Below are 11,077 nucleotides of genomic sequence, written 5' to 3'. Positions count from 1 at the left end.
AGTCTCTTCTCTGGCCAATCCACGCCTTTTACTGCACAGAGGCTGTCCTGCCTGTGGGACCAGCTTCATGAGTGTGAGACCTATGCAGGACCCTCTTGAAATTCTTCCTATTTTTTAGCAGGGGCCCTACACTTTAAAAAATATATATTTTTAAAAATTGATTTTTAGAGAGAGAAGAAGGGAGAGGGAGAGGAAGGGAGGGAGGGAGAGAGAGAGAGAGAAAGAGAGAGGTGAGAGGTTAACATCGATCAGCTGCCTCCTGCGAGCCTCCTACTGGGGATCGAGTCCGCAACCTGGGCATGTGCCTGACAGGGAATCGAACCAGCAACCTTTCCTTGCATGGGAGGATGCCCAACCCAGTCACACAGGCCAGAGCCAGGGCCCTGCATTTTCATTTTGCGCTGGACCCCACAAATTATATTGCCAGTTCCCTGCACCCCTCTTGCAATGTGTGGCCTCCAGAGCTTTGTCTGTACAATCCCCTCCACCCGAAACACCCCTCCACACATCACCCCTCTTTCTGCAGCTCTTCCTTTAAGACTCAACTTAGGCGCTGTGCTCGGGATGCCTCCCTTGGCCCTCTTCTCCCCTTCCCTGTCCTAATGATCACGGAGCAGGTGCTCAACACACGTCTATCAGATCAGCTGAATGGGAAGGCAACGTGTGACAAGTGCTAGAAGACGGTTACAAACTACGAGAAACAGTGAAACGAGGCCAGACGGGGCGAAGGCAAGTCTAAAGGCCTCCGGTTCGCCAAGGCGGCGCTAGGATCCTGCCAGCAGACGCGTTCATCTGTGCTCAGAGGGTTCCACGTGGCTGCGACCAGCTCTCGGGCGCCGCCTGCCGCGATCGTGCCGCCGCTGCAGCTCTTTCTGGCGCCCCGCCCCGCCCCTCCCCGGCCCTGAGCCCGCCTCGCACCTCCCATTGGCTGGCTCCTGTTCTCCCGCCCCTCCTGGGCTCAGCCATTCGGAGCCCGGGGGTGGGTGGGGCTTGCGGCCAGGGGTGGAGCGAGCGCCCCGATTGGCTCCGAGGAAAGCGGCGACGTGGCGGAGGAGGCCGGTTTGGGCCTAAACTGAAGCGCCGCCGCCCCGGCGCTGGATTGGTGGTAGGCGGGGCGTGCTGGGTCGTCGGCCGGAAGCTGAAGTGGAGGAAAGATGCAGGTGGGGGAACAGGAGCCGAGAAAACGGGGCGCTCTCCCGGGACCCCTGGGTTCGGTTCCGCCCGTCCGTCCCTAACCCGCTTCCTCAGCCACCGTCCCGGGCGGGCGGGCGGGGCAGCCCTCCCCGCCCCTCGTTCTGGCCCCGCGGGTGCCCGTGAAATGAGCGCGCGAGCGGCACGCCCCCTCCCCGCGCTCACACCCCTCCGTCCGCCGTGTTTCCCGCCAGGACCATCAGCACGTGCCCATCGACATCCAGACCAGCAAGCTGCTCGGTAGGACGGGGCGTCCCCGCGCAGCCCGCTTTCGGGGGAGCCCGGCCCCTTGCCCCGCTGTCGCCAACAGCTGGGAGCCCTGACGCCCCGAGGCCCCTCTTAAACCGCTGACCGGCCCCACGGGTCTATGCCCCGGCCTGTGTGGCCCGACCGGCCTCGCTCACAGCAGCGGGAGGGGCCATGCCTAGTCTGTACCTGACCTGCGTTTCCCACTTAACATCTGGAACATGTGTTGTCCAATCACACCCCTCAGGCGCAGGGAGGGGCGTGGCCTACCTGAAAGTCAACACAGTGGCAGATCCGAAATGGGAACTTAAGTATGTCAGGCTCCAATGTCTGTGCTTTTGGTATTAAGCTGGGGGAAACTCCCTTTTCTTTTTATTTATTTATTTATAAATATATTTTTACTAGAGGCCCGGTGCATGACATTCGTGCGCTGTGTATATGTGTGTGTGTGTGTGTGGCGGGGGGTGGGGTGGGGGTGGGGGTTGTTCCTCAGCCCCGCCTGCACCCTTTTGCAGTAGGGGAGCCCTTGGGGGATGTCCAACTGACAGCTTAGGCCCCCTAGGAGGAGGCTGGCCACTGGGCTAGCTGTCAGCCCAGCTTGTGGCTGAGTGCATTGACCACCAGCAGGGGGCAGCTCCTGTGTTGAGCATCTGCCCCCCTGGTGGTGAATTTGCATATTACCCTTTTATTGTATAGGAAAGGATTGATTTCAGAGAGGAAGGGAGAGAGAGAGAAATGGAAACATCAGTGCTGGGAGAGAATCATTGATCAGTTGCCTCCTGCACACCCCACACTGGGAATCGAGCCCACGGCCCCGGGTGGGAATCGAACAGCGACCTCGTGGCTCATAGGTCGACGTTCGCCCACTGAGCCACGCCGGCCGGGGCTCCCTTTTCTTTTTAGAAGCTTCCGTCTTCCCTTGACTTTAGGAAGAAGCGGGACATAGACCCAGTTGGAAATAAAGACCTGTTGGTGGCCGGGCCATCTCCCTGATGTCTGTATCTGACCCACAGACCCCCTCCCCAGTTCAGGCCAAGGGGAGGACCTCTTCCTTCGGACCCCTCCAGGGCATTGCACAGCCGCTGGGTTTTTAAACGCTTACTGGATTGATTGATTTGATGCCGTATCATTTGTTAAGCTGTCTGCTTGACTACCTCATCCCTTTGGTTCTAGTTCTGTGACATCCACAGAAGTTTTCTTTCTGGACATTTTAAAGGAATACAGCAGAGGGAGTAGAATGATAACCGTATCGGACCGATTTATTAACCAGGGCCGGTTCTGAGTTTCCTGCTGTGGGCCAGTCAGTCAGTCCTGTGCAGTGGCCACTTCTTGGCTTCACTTTAGGTCTGTCCCAGCTCTTCGGCACATCTGCACTCTCGGTGTATGAACTTGTCCTTGGCTGTGAGGGTATAGCGCAGACCCTCAGTCATTCACGGAGGGTCCGCGCTATACCAGGCGCGTTTTCAGGCACTTGATATTGTAAAAGTGAAGATCAGTAGGATTTATGGAGTCCTTGCCATGTGCCAGGCACAGTGTTCAGTGCTGTACCTACATTTCCCCTTATAGCTCAATATCTTATTATCCCCATTCTACATGTGGGGAAACCGAGGCACGGAGGCTGAGAGACTTGCCCCAGGAAGTTGGTAATTAGAAGGCAGAACCGCCTGAACCACGAAGCCTAGCTCGTAGCTCTCTCGTCCTGATGACACATGCATGGCTCTCAGCCACCCTGACCCTCTGCTAACAACTTAAATCCAGGCCCAGCTTCCAGGAGGTCAGTCACCCCGTATTCACGTGTGCAGGGGGGAGCTGCACCGGTAAGAACAGACCAGTGTGAAGTAGCCTTGAGGGCGCTCTCGGTATTAGGGGCTTTGCAGTTGTTCATTCACCCGGCTCTTGGCAGAGCCCTCTTGTGTTTTTCACTGTCGTGGTTAATCCCAGCCCTGAGGAAGTGGAAGTGGAACATCATCCTCTGTCAAGAAAGTTATAATTACCCCTGGAAGCAAAAATATTATGGAGAATTTAGAGTGGTCAAAAGTGGCGCTTTGATGTCAGGACTAGTTTAAAGTTTTTCTTTATCCTTGTGTGGAGCCAGTTGCTCCGGGGAGTCCGGTTGCCAGCGTCTGTTTAGCCCTTGCAGGCATCCCTTTGGGCCTGGCTTCATTTCCATCTTCCCGTGACCCCCACACCTTAGCCGGTGTGAATACAACCCTTAGCCCCTGTCGTAGCGTGTCTGCCCGAATGGTGACCGTCTGCAGGGGCGCGCTGTGATTTTGGTGTTTCTCACGTAGACTGGCTGGTGGACAGAAGGCACTGCAACCTGAAATGGCAGAGTCTGGTGCTGACCATCCGAGAGAAGATCAATGCCGCCATCCAGGACATGCCAGAAAGCGAGGAGATTGCCCAGCTGCTCTCTGGGTCCTGTGAGTGCCTTGGGGCCACCCGGCCGGAGCCCCCGCTTCCCCGGGCGCCGTACAGAGCTGCTCAGCTGCTCCCCTGTCGCTCAGCCACAGCTGATCCCCAGAGAAAGGTTTTGTCCAGGGGTGTAGATGCCCGTTTCTTCCTACACAAACTGGTGAAGGAGAGAGCTGTGCATGATGGGAGAACCGTGCTTACTTCAGTCCCTGGCATGTGAGTCAGCTCTTGGCCAGAGTAGATGGGGAAGGTACTGGAATTCTCGACGTCTTTGCTCTCCCTTGCTTTCCAGACATTCACTACTTCCACTGCCTAAGAATCGTGGACCTTCTCAAAGGCACTGAAGCTTCCACAAAGAACATTTTTGGCCGGTACTCTTCTCAGCGAATGAAGGCAAGTGTGGGCGAGGGTGCTAATGGGATCAGAGCTCTCGGTCTCTCGGAGGATCCGGTGGAGATGCCTACATGGAACGCTTCCTGAACGTTCTCTCCGACCCCAGAGCTTATGCCAGAAGTAGCTCCTTTGGGGATTGCTCGTTGGCGCCACACTCTTAAAATCAAGTGGGTGGTCCAGCTCAGAGGAGGACGAGGAATGTGTGTTTGATGTGACGGGAAGACTGGGAGAGCGTGCCCTGCTCCGGGCTTGCGCTGGGACGTGACTGCTGAGTGCAGTCCTGGCTCACTTTCTGTTTCCGTCCTCCCGCAGGATTGGCAGGAGATCGTGGCCCTGTATGAGAAGGACAACAGCTACCTGGGTAGGCGGTCCAGCCTGGTCTCCTGGTGTCCAGGGCGCCACTGGGGAAGCCCACTCCCATCCTTCTGAGACACTGAGCTTCTAGGAGACACAGACCGTGTGGGGGGAGAGGCTGGGCTGTAGATGTTTGCAAGGTGGGAAAATACATTCCACAGTATTGGGAGGAGCAGGAGGACCAGGCAGGTGATAGGTAAATGCCAGGCCTGGCCCCGCAGGTGTGTGTGAGTTCTCTACCACTGAGCTCTCGTAAGGTGAGTGTGGAACCCCATTCCCTCTGCACCCCCATTCTATAGTAGGCAGAGGATGCGTGGATTATCCTTGGGGCCATATTAAGTTCCTGAGAGAGTAACTGAAGGGCTGATTGTAGTTTGGGTGTGTTTTCTAATAGTATAAATAGTAATAATGATAATAGCTAATATTTACCAAGCACCTACTAAATACCTAAATACAAGGAGTTAGGCTTGGTGTTTTATGTGGATTCCCTCTTTTAGTCCTCACGGCAAATATTGTGGACCTTGTGATACAGCTGAGGATTGGGTTAGAGGCGTTAAGTGGCTGTCTTAGGTGCTACAGCGAGGAAGGGGAGGAGCTGGGAAGCCACCCCACGCTCTTCCTCACCAAACATTGGTCCATGTGTGTGTGTCGCGGGCATGCTTGCCTGATGGGGCGGGTGTCTGAGGCGAATTTCCTGGGCCCTTCTCAGTGGAACTCTCTAGCCTTCTCGTTCGGAACGTCACCTATGAGATCCCCTCGCTGAAGAAGCAGATCGCCAAGTGCCAGCAGCTGCAGCAAGAATATAGCCGCAAGGAGGAGGAGGGCCAGGGCGGGGCTGCCGAGATGCGGGAGCAGTACTACCACTCGTGCAAGCAGTACGGCATCACGGTGAGCGGAGGGCCCCGGGCCTCGGTCTGCCTGCTGGGCCCAAGCTCTGCATCTGGGAAAGGCTCCCCCCAGCCTGCTGTGCCCTTTGGGGGCCAGCTTCCCTCCTGTCTGCTCTTCGCACGTTTTCTTTAATCTGTTGGACCCCACTTCCCGCACTCTGCCTTAGCCCCCTTCTCCCATCCCCTCTAGGGAGACAATGTCCGGAGAGAACTGCTGGCCCTGGTGAAGGAGCTACCGACTCAACTGGCCGAGATCGGGGCGCGGGCTCGGTCCCTGGGGGAAGCCATCGACCTGTACCAGGCCTTCGTGGGGTTCGTGTGTGAGAGGTAAAGAGGCCCGGGGCTGCTCTGTAGCAGGGGGCAGTGTGCCCGCTTCCCTGGCTGTCCTCTCTTCTCCACTTGTGTTTTCCCCACATGACACTTGAGTTTCATTTACGCACTGGAACCCACGGGGGCTCTGCCCATCTGACCTATGGCCCAGGCCAAAGCCCACTGCTGGCTTTGTGAGTGGGCAGCAGGAGGGTCAGTTATGTGCCTGTTGCAGCCCCGAGGAGCAGGTGCTGCCAATGCTGCGATTTGTGCAGAAGCGGGGGAACTCCACAGTGTACGAGTGGAGGACGGGGACAGAGCCCTCCGTGGTGGAGCGGCCGCACCTCGAGGAGCCGCCCGAGCAGGTGGAAGAAGACGCGGTAAGACAGGCTGAGGGAGAGCTGCTCCCCCGACCCCCCCAACACACACAGCCCAAACCTCACAGCCTGAATTCAGAGTCCCAGAGGAAGAAAGGGATTTGTGTAAGAGACTATAGGTGGAAGGGCCCAGGGGCCCTACTCCGCTATTTTTCCGGCCGCCTTTTTAAAATTTTTTTTCTTTTTTATTTCAGAGAAGAAGGGAAAGGGAGATAGAAATATCAATGATGAGAGCATCATTGATCAGCTGCCTTCTGCACACCCCCCACCAGGGATTGAGCCCGCAATCTGGGCATGTGCCCTGATCGGGAATCGAACCGTGACCTCCTGGTTCATAGGTCGATGCCCAACCTCTGAGCCATGCAGGCAGGGCTTTCTGGCCTTCTTGAGGTCAGAGTATAGAAGAGGGCTGGGAGCCTCAGCAATCTGCTTGGCTTTGAGCTAGGAACCCCTCAGTCCTGTCAGCTCTCCGAGATGGGCTCTGCTTTGGGGAGCTTGGAGGCCACTGCGTTTAAACAGTGGACGAGCACATCCCACTGAGGCGGCCGAGGCCCGTGGGAAGGCAGGCCCCTTACATCCCCACCCTCTGCGAGCTAACACTTCCTTTCTCCTTCTAGATTGACTGGGGCGACTTTGGGGCGGAGGTGGCCTCTGAAGGGACTGACCCTGCCCAGCCTGCAGGCATTGACTGGGGCATCTCCCTGGAATCGGATTCAAAGGTGAGGATGCCCCCTCGGTCCGTCTCTGAGGACTTTCTATGATTACTGCTTCAGCGAGAAGAAAAGTCTTGTCTGTGCCTTTAAAGGCATCATTGGAAGCTCATGGCGCTGACCAGGTGTGGTCCCGGGGAGACAGCTTCCCAAGTGACATGTCAGAGTCGGGGTCTCTCCTGGTGTTTGGGGCAAGGTGTGGGGTTGTCAGCAGGTGGTAACTCTACAGAGCAGGGGTGAGGGTGGCACCGTGCATGGCCCCACACTGGCATCTTTGCCGCCGACCACAGGCCTGCGTGTCCTTCCCACAGTTGAAATGTGCGGTTGTTGAACGTAGGGAGGGCTTGGGTTGATTCTGGCTCGCTTTGCTGGGAGAATTCTGCCAACATTCCTGGGGCTCTTTGCTTTCCACCCAGGAAGCTGGGGGTGATGGGATAGACTGGGGAGACGATGCTGCCGCTTTGCAGATCACAGTGGTGGAGGCTGGAACTGAGGGTGAGTGCACCGGCCCCTGCCAGCAGCCCCCACGGTTTTGGAGAGGAATGTGGGCGAGGGGGTCCCAGGAGTGCTGATTGGCTCTGAGTCTGAACTGACCCCTCCCCACCCGCTGAGAGGCTGTAGCAGCGATGTGAGCCACTAGAGGGCAGTGCAGGCCGAGACTTCACCCCCTATGCCCAGAGGGCTGGCCTCACTCAGACCCCGCTGTGGTCCTCACAGGCTGCGGTTGGCAGCAGTGCCTGTCTAGGGTTGAGACGTGGGAATGGGTAACCTTTCCCCTGGGGTTGGAACAGGAAGTGGCTTTAGTTCAGTGAGTCCGTGTCCATATTAACCCACCAGAGCGTCTCACTTGGGGGAGGTCTCCTCCCGTCCTCAGCTCCCTCATCATTCTGTCTCCTCCTGGCAGCTCCGGAAGGTGTTGCTAGGGGCTCGGATGCCCTGACACTCCTTGAATACCCTGAGACCCGGAACCAGTTCATCGATGAGCTCATGGAGGTACTTCATCCTCTGCGAGGGGGGTGGGGAGGCCTTGCTCCAGACCCCTGACCTGGCCCTTCCTGTTCCTGTGAGGGACACCAGAGACATCTCATACTAGGAGGCCCCATCCACTCAGCAAGGGTTTACCCTGCACTTTCCCAGCCCCTGGCACTGCCTGAGGCGCCAGAGAGGGAGCAGGGAATAAAACAGCCCAAGTCCTGGACCTGGGGCTTATGTTCCGGTGGGGAATGCAGACAGGAAACAAGATGAATAAAGTAAGAGATGCGGTATGTTAGGTGTTAACGTCAGTGCCACGGAGGAAGAGAGTGCTGGAGGGCTGCTGGGCTTCAGATCGGCGGATCAGGGAAGGCCTCGTGGTGAAGGTGACCAGAGAGCCAGGACCTGCAGGGGCAGGGGGAGCCACGCTGAAGCCTGGCCAAAAAGCTCTCCAGGCCAAGGGCGCGATTGCAAAGGCCCTGAGAGGGGCGCGTGCCCTGCGTATCTGATGCAGGGAGGCGGGCGTGGCAGAGCCGGGAGTGGGCAAGTGAAGGCGATCAGAGAGGTGAAGCTTCTGGACTTTGGCTTTTACTGCGAGTGACCAAGGCGCTGTTAGAGGTTTGGAGCCACATGATCTCACTTGTGTCAATACTTTCCCTGTGGCTAAGGTACGAGCAGCCCAGAGTAAGGAGCCGGTGTTCTCGGTCCTTCTTGTGGGACTGGGGCGCTGGGGGCTGCTCTTGTTAACCTCTGGGTCTGTTCCCTCCCAGTGCCCTGCTGGCTGGGGAGGCTTCATGAAGATTATTGTCCTCACCAGTTTCATCCTCTTTCTGTCCAGAGAGGACCCTCCTAGCCTCCAGGGCAGAGGAGGACAGAAGTGATCAAGCTTCCGTGGTTGAATAAGAGGGACACGATCTGTGGCTGCCTCTGAGTCTTCCTAGCCCTTATCCCAGGGATCCCTCTCCCTGAGTCTCATTCCTCCCACGGAGAGAAAATACCTTCACCGGGGCCGAGAGAACCCTTTGAACCTCTGCATTCTTAGTTATCTGATCCCCAGCGAGGAGGAAGCGGGGGTCCAGGCTATTCAGGGCCTGAGATAGACATGGGTGACAGCAGAGTGAAGCAGAGGCTGCCCCAAGCTCTCACGTTATAGTTGGTGCATTTCTAGCAACAAAAGTATTCAGAGGAAGGAACCCCTCCGCACCCAGAGCCTCACCCTCACATCTCACCCTTCATTTGGGGCAGGCTGGGGGCTTAGCCTCCGAGTTCTCTTCTTGGTTTGAACCAAATCCTCTTCGTCCTCAGCTCGAGATCTTCCTGTCCCAGAGAGCCGTGGAGATGAGCGAGGAGGCCGACATCCTGTCTGTGAGCCAGTTCCAGCTGGCTCCAGCCATCCTGCAGGGCCAGACCAAAGCAAAGATGGAAACCCTGGTGTCAGCGCTGCAGGACCTGATTGGCCGGCTCACCAATCTCCGAATGCAGCACCTGTTCATGATCCTGGCCTCACCAAGGTCTGGCTTTCCCCTTGACATGGGGCTGTTCCGGGATCGGAGCAGGACTCCTCCATCTTGAAGAGTCCTGACCCCTTGTATTCTTCTCCATGACCCCTTAGACCTCGTGCCTGCCTCCCATAGCTGGGCCATCCCAACTGGGGACCTAGATTCTCTGTGGGGCTAGGTGGGTTGATGTGCTGTATGCAGCCAGAACCCGGAGGACAGGACAACCAGGAGGTAGTCTTTACAGAAAGGCGGAAGGATGAGGCCAATTCGGGATGTGGTTTCCTGAGCTGCATCTTTCAGTTGAACGGGATGCTCCGGTTGCTCTGCTACACCACTGCCCTGAACGCCCTGCAGGTATGTGGACAGAGTGACCGAGTTCCTCCAGCAAAAGCTGAAGCAGTCCCAGCTGCTGGCTTTGAAGAAAGAACTGATGGTGCAGAAGCAGCAGGAGGCACTGCAGGAGCAGGCCGCTCTGGAGCCCAAGCTGGACCTGCTGCTGGAGAAGACCAAGGAGCTGCAGAAGCTGGTAAGACAGGAAAGGGAAACCTACCAGGGCAGGACCCCCAGTTTCCGCAGATTGAGGCCCACTCGGCGTCGCTGTCTTTCAGATTGAAGCTGACATTTCCAAGAGGTACAACGGGCGCCCTGTGAACCTGATGGGAACCTCTCTGTGACACCGCCCGCGTCCTGCTCGTCTCCTCAGCCTCAGGACGGAGGTGGGACGCCAGGGCTGGTGTTGCGGGCCTTTCCCAGAGAGAGACCAGAAAGGCCACGTGCGGGAGCGTCACCCAGATGGTGACCTTTGCACTCACTGTATCTCTGCAAGAAGCGGTCTTATGGGCCCGGTAGCCTGTCAGCCTGAAACCCCAGCGTCTCCTTGTTAACCAGTCGGACTTAATAAAAGAGGAAGAGACTGGCTTTATCCTGACCATTTCTGCTTCTCTGGGCCTGGAGCTGAGACTGCACACCTGTTTGCCTGGGGTTCATGATCCCCGTGGGCTCCCCAGGCCACCAGCTGTCCCTGTGCAGGCCCAGGTGAGGGATCTGTCCTCTGGGTGACAGGGAGAGCCCAGATTAGCATCTGCAGATGGCTCAGCAAGGGGCTCTGGGTAACTGAGTCAGGGCCCCTATTTCTGAGCCAGGCCCAGCCTGCCCCACTCAGGCCAGAGCCCAGGAGAAGCAGTCAGGTGGCAGCCTGGCTGGAGCCGGCAAAGCTGTCTTTCCTTTTTAGTCACAGCTTACCCCCCCCCCGGCAGAGGGGAAATGTGGTTTGGGGAGGAAGGTCTGATGAACAAGGTGGAGACAGAAGTTGTCACCTTCACTAGCTGCCTGTTCACTTCCTACCCGTAACTGCCTGCTCTCTGATTGGGTAGAGCCCAGCCCAAGACAGCACCCGTCTCCCAAGCCACCTACCCATCTCTGTTTCCCAGGAAGGGTAGGGGCTGGGGATGGCCGGCAATTCGATTTTAATTTCATAGCAGAGCAGTTGATTCATGGCTCTTTGTCGCTGGCGTTGACTCCCGTAATGACTTTCCATCAAAATGAAAAGTGGAGTGACACCACTCATTATTCCTGCTGCTTGTTATCTCAGTTCTGGGGAGGGCCGCCCCTCCCTGCTGCCTTTCAGCCGTCCCGGACAGTGAGTGATGGCCCCTATTAATCACCGACCCCGCGGACTCCGGCGGACACACGCTATCCAAAGGAGAGAGAGATAAGGCAGCATG

At 57.2% G+C, this 11,077-nt stretch overlaps 1 protein-coding gene across 2 annotated transcripts; it reads left to right on the top strand.

Moving 5' to 3' along the window:
- Positions 1-1,010: 1,010 nt before the first annotated feature.
- CDK5RAP3 (CDK5 regulatory subunit associated protein 3) lies at positions 1,011-10,271 on the top strand. Of its 2 annotated transcripts, XM_070393722.1 has the most exons (14): positions 1,038-1,160; positions 1,386-1,431; positions 3,729-3,860; positions 4,145-4,245; positions 4,558-4,606; positions 5,309-5,487; positions 5,677-5,813; positions 6,031-6,175; positions 6,790-6,891; positions 7,299-7,377; positions 7,787-7,875; positions 9,160-9,365; positions 9,708-9,879; positions 9,962-10,271. In XM_070393722.1, exons 1-14 carry the CDS (start codon positions 1,155-1,157, stop codon positions 10,025-10,027), a joined length of 1,509 nt encoding a protein of 502 aa, XP_070249823.1. In that variant the 5' UTR covers positions 1,038-1,154; the 3' UTR covers positions 10,028-10,271. The 2 variants fall into 2 exon arrangements, with proteins under 2 accessions (XP_070249824.1, XP_070249823.1); XM_070393723.1 differs by lacking the exon at positions 1,386-1,431 and having other exon boundaries at positions 1,011-1,160.
- Positions 10,272-11,077: the final 806 nt, after the last annotated feature.

Source organism: Myotis yumanensis, unplaced genomic scaffold (assembly GCF_028538775.1).
Source record: "Myotis yumanensis isolate MYYU_CA2020_CCGP unplaced genomic scaffold, mMyoYum1.0.hap1 SCAF_16, whole genome shotgun sequence".
NCBI classification, from domain to species: domain Eukaryota; kingdom Metazoa; phylum Chordata; class Mammalia; order Chiroptera; family Vespertilionidae; genus Myotis; species Myotis yumanensis.
Note: the sequence above shows the minus strand (reverse complement) of the source record. Positions and strands in the feature narration are given on the sequence as shown.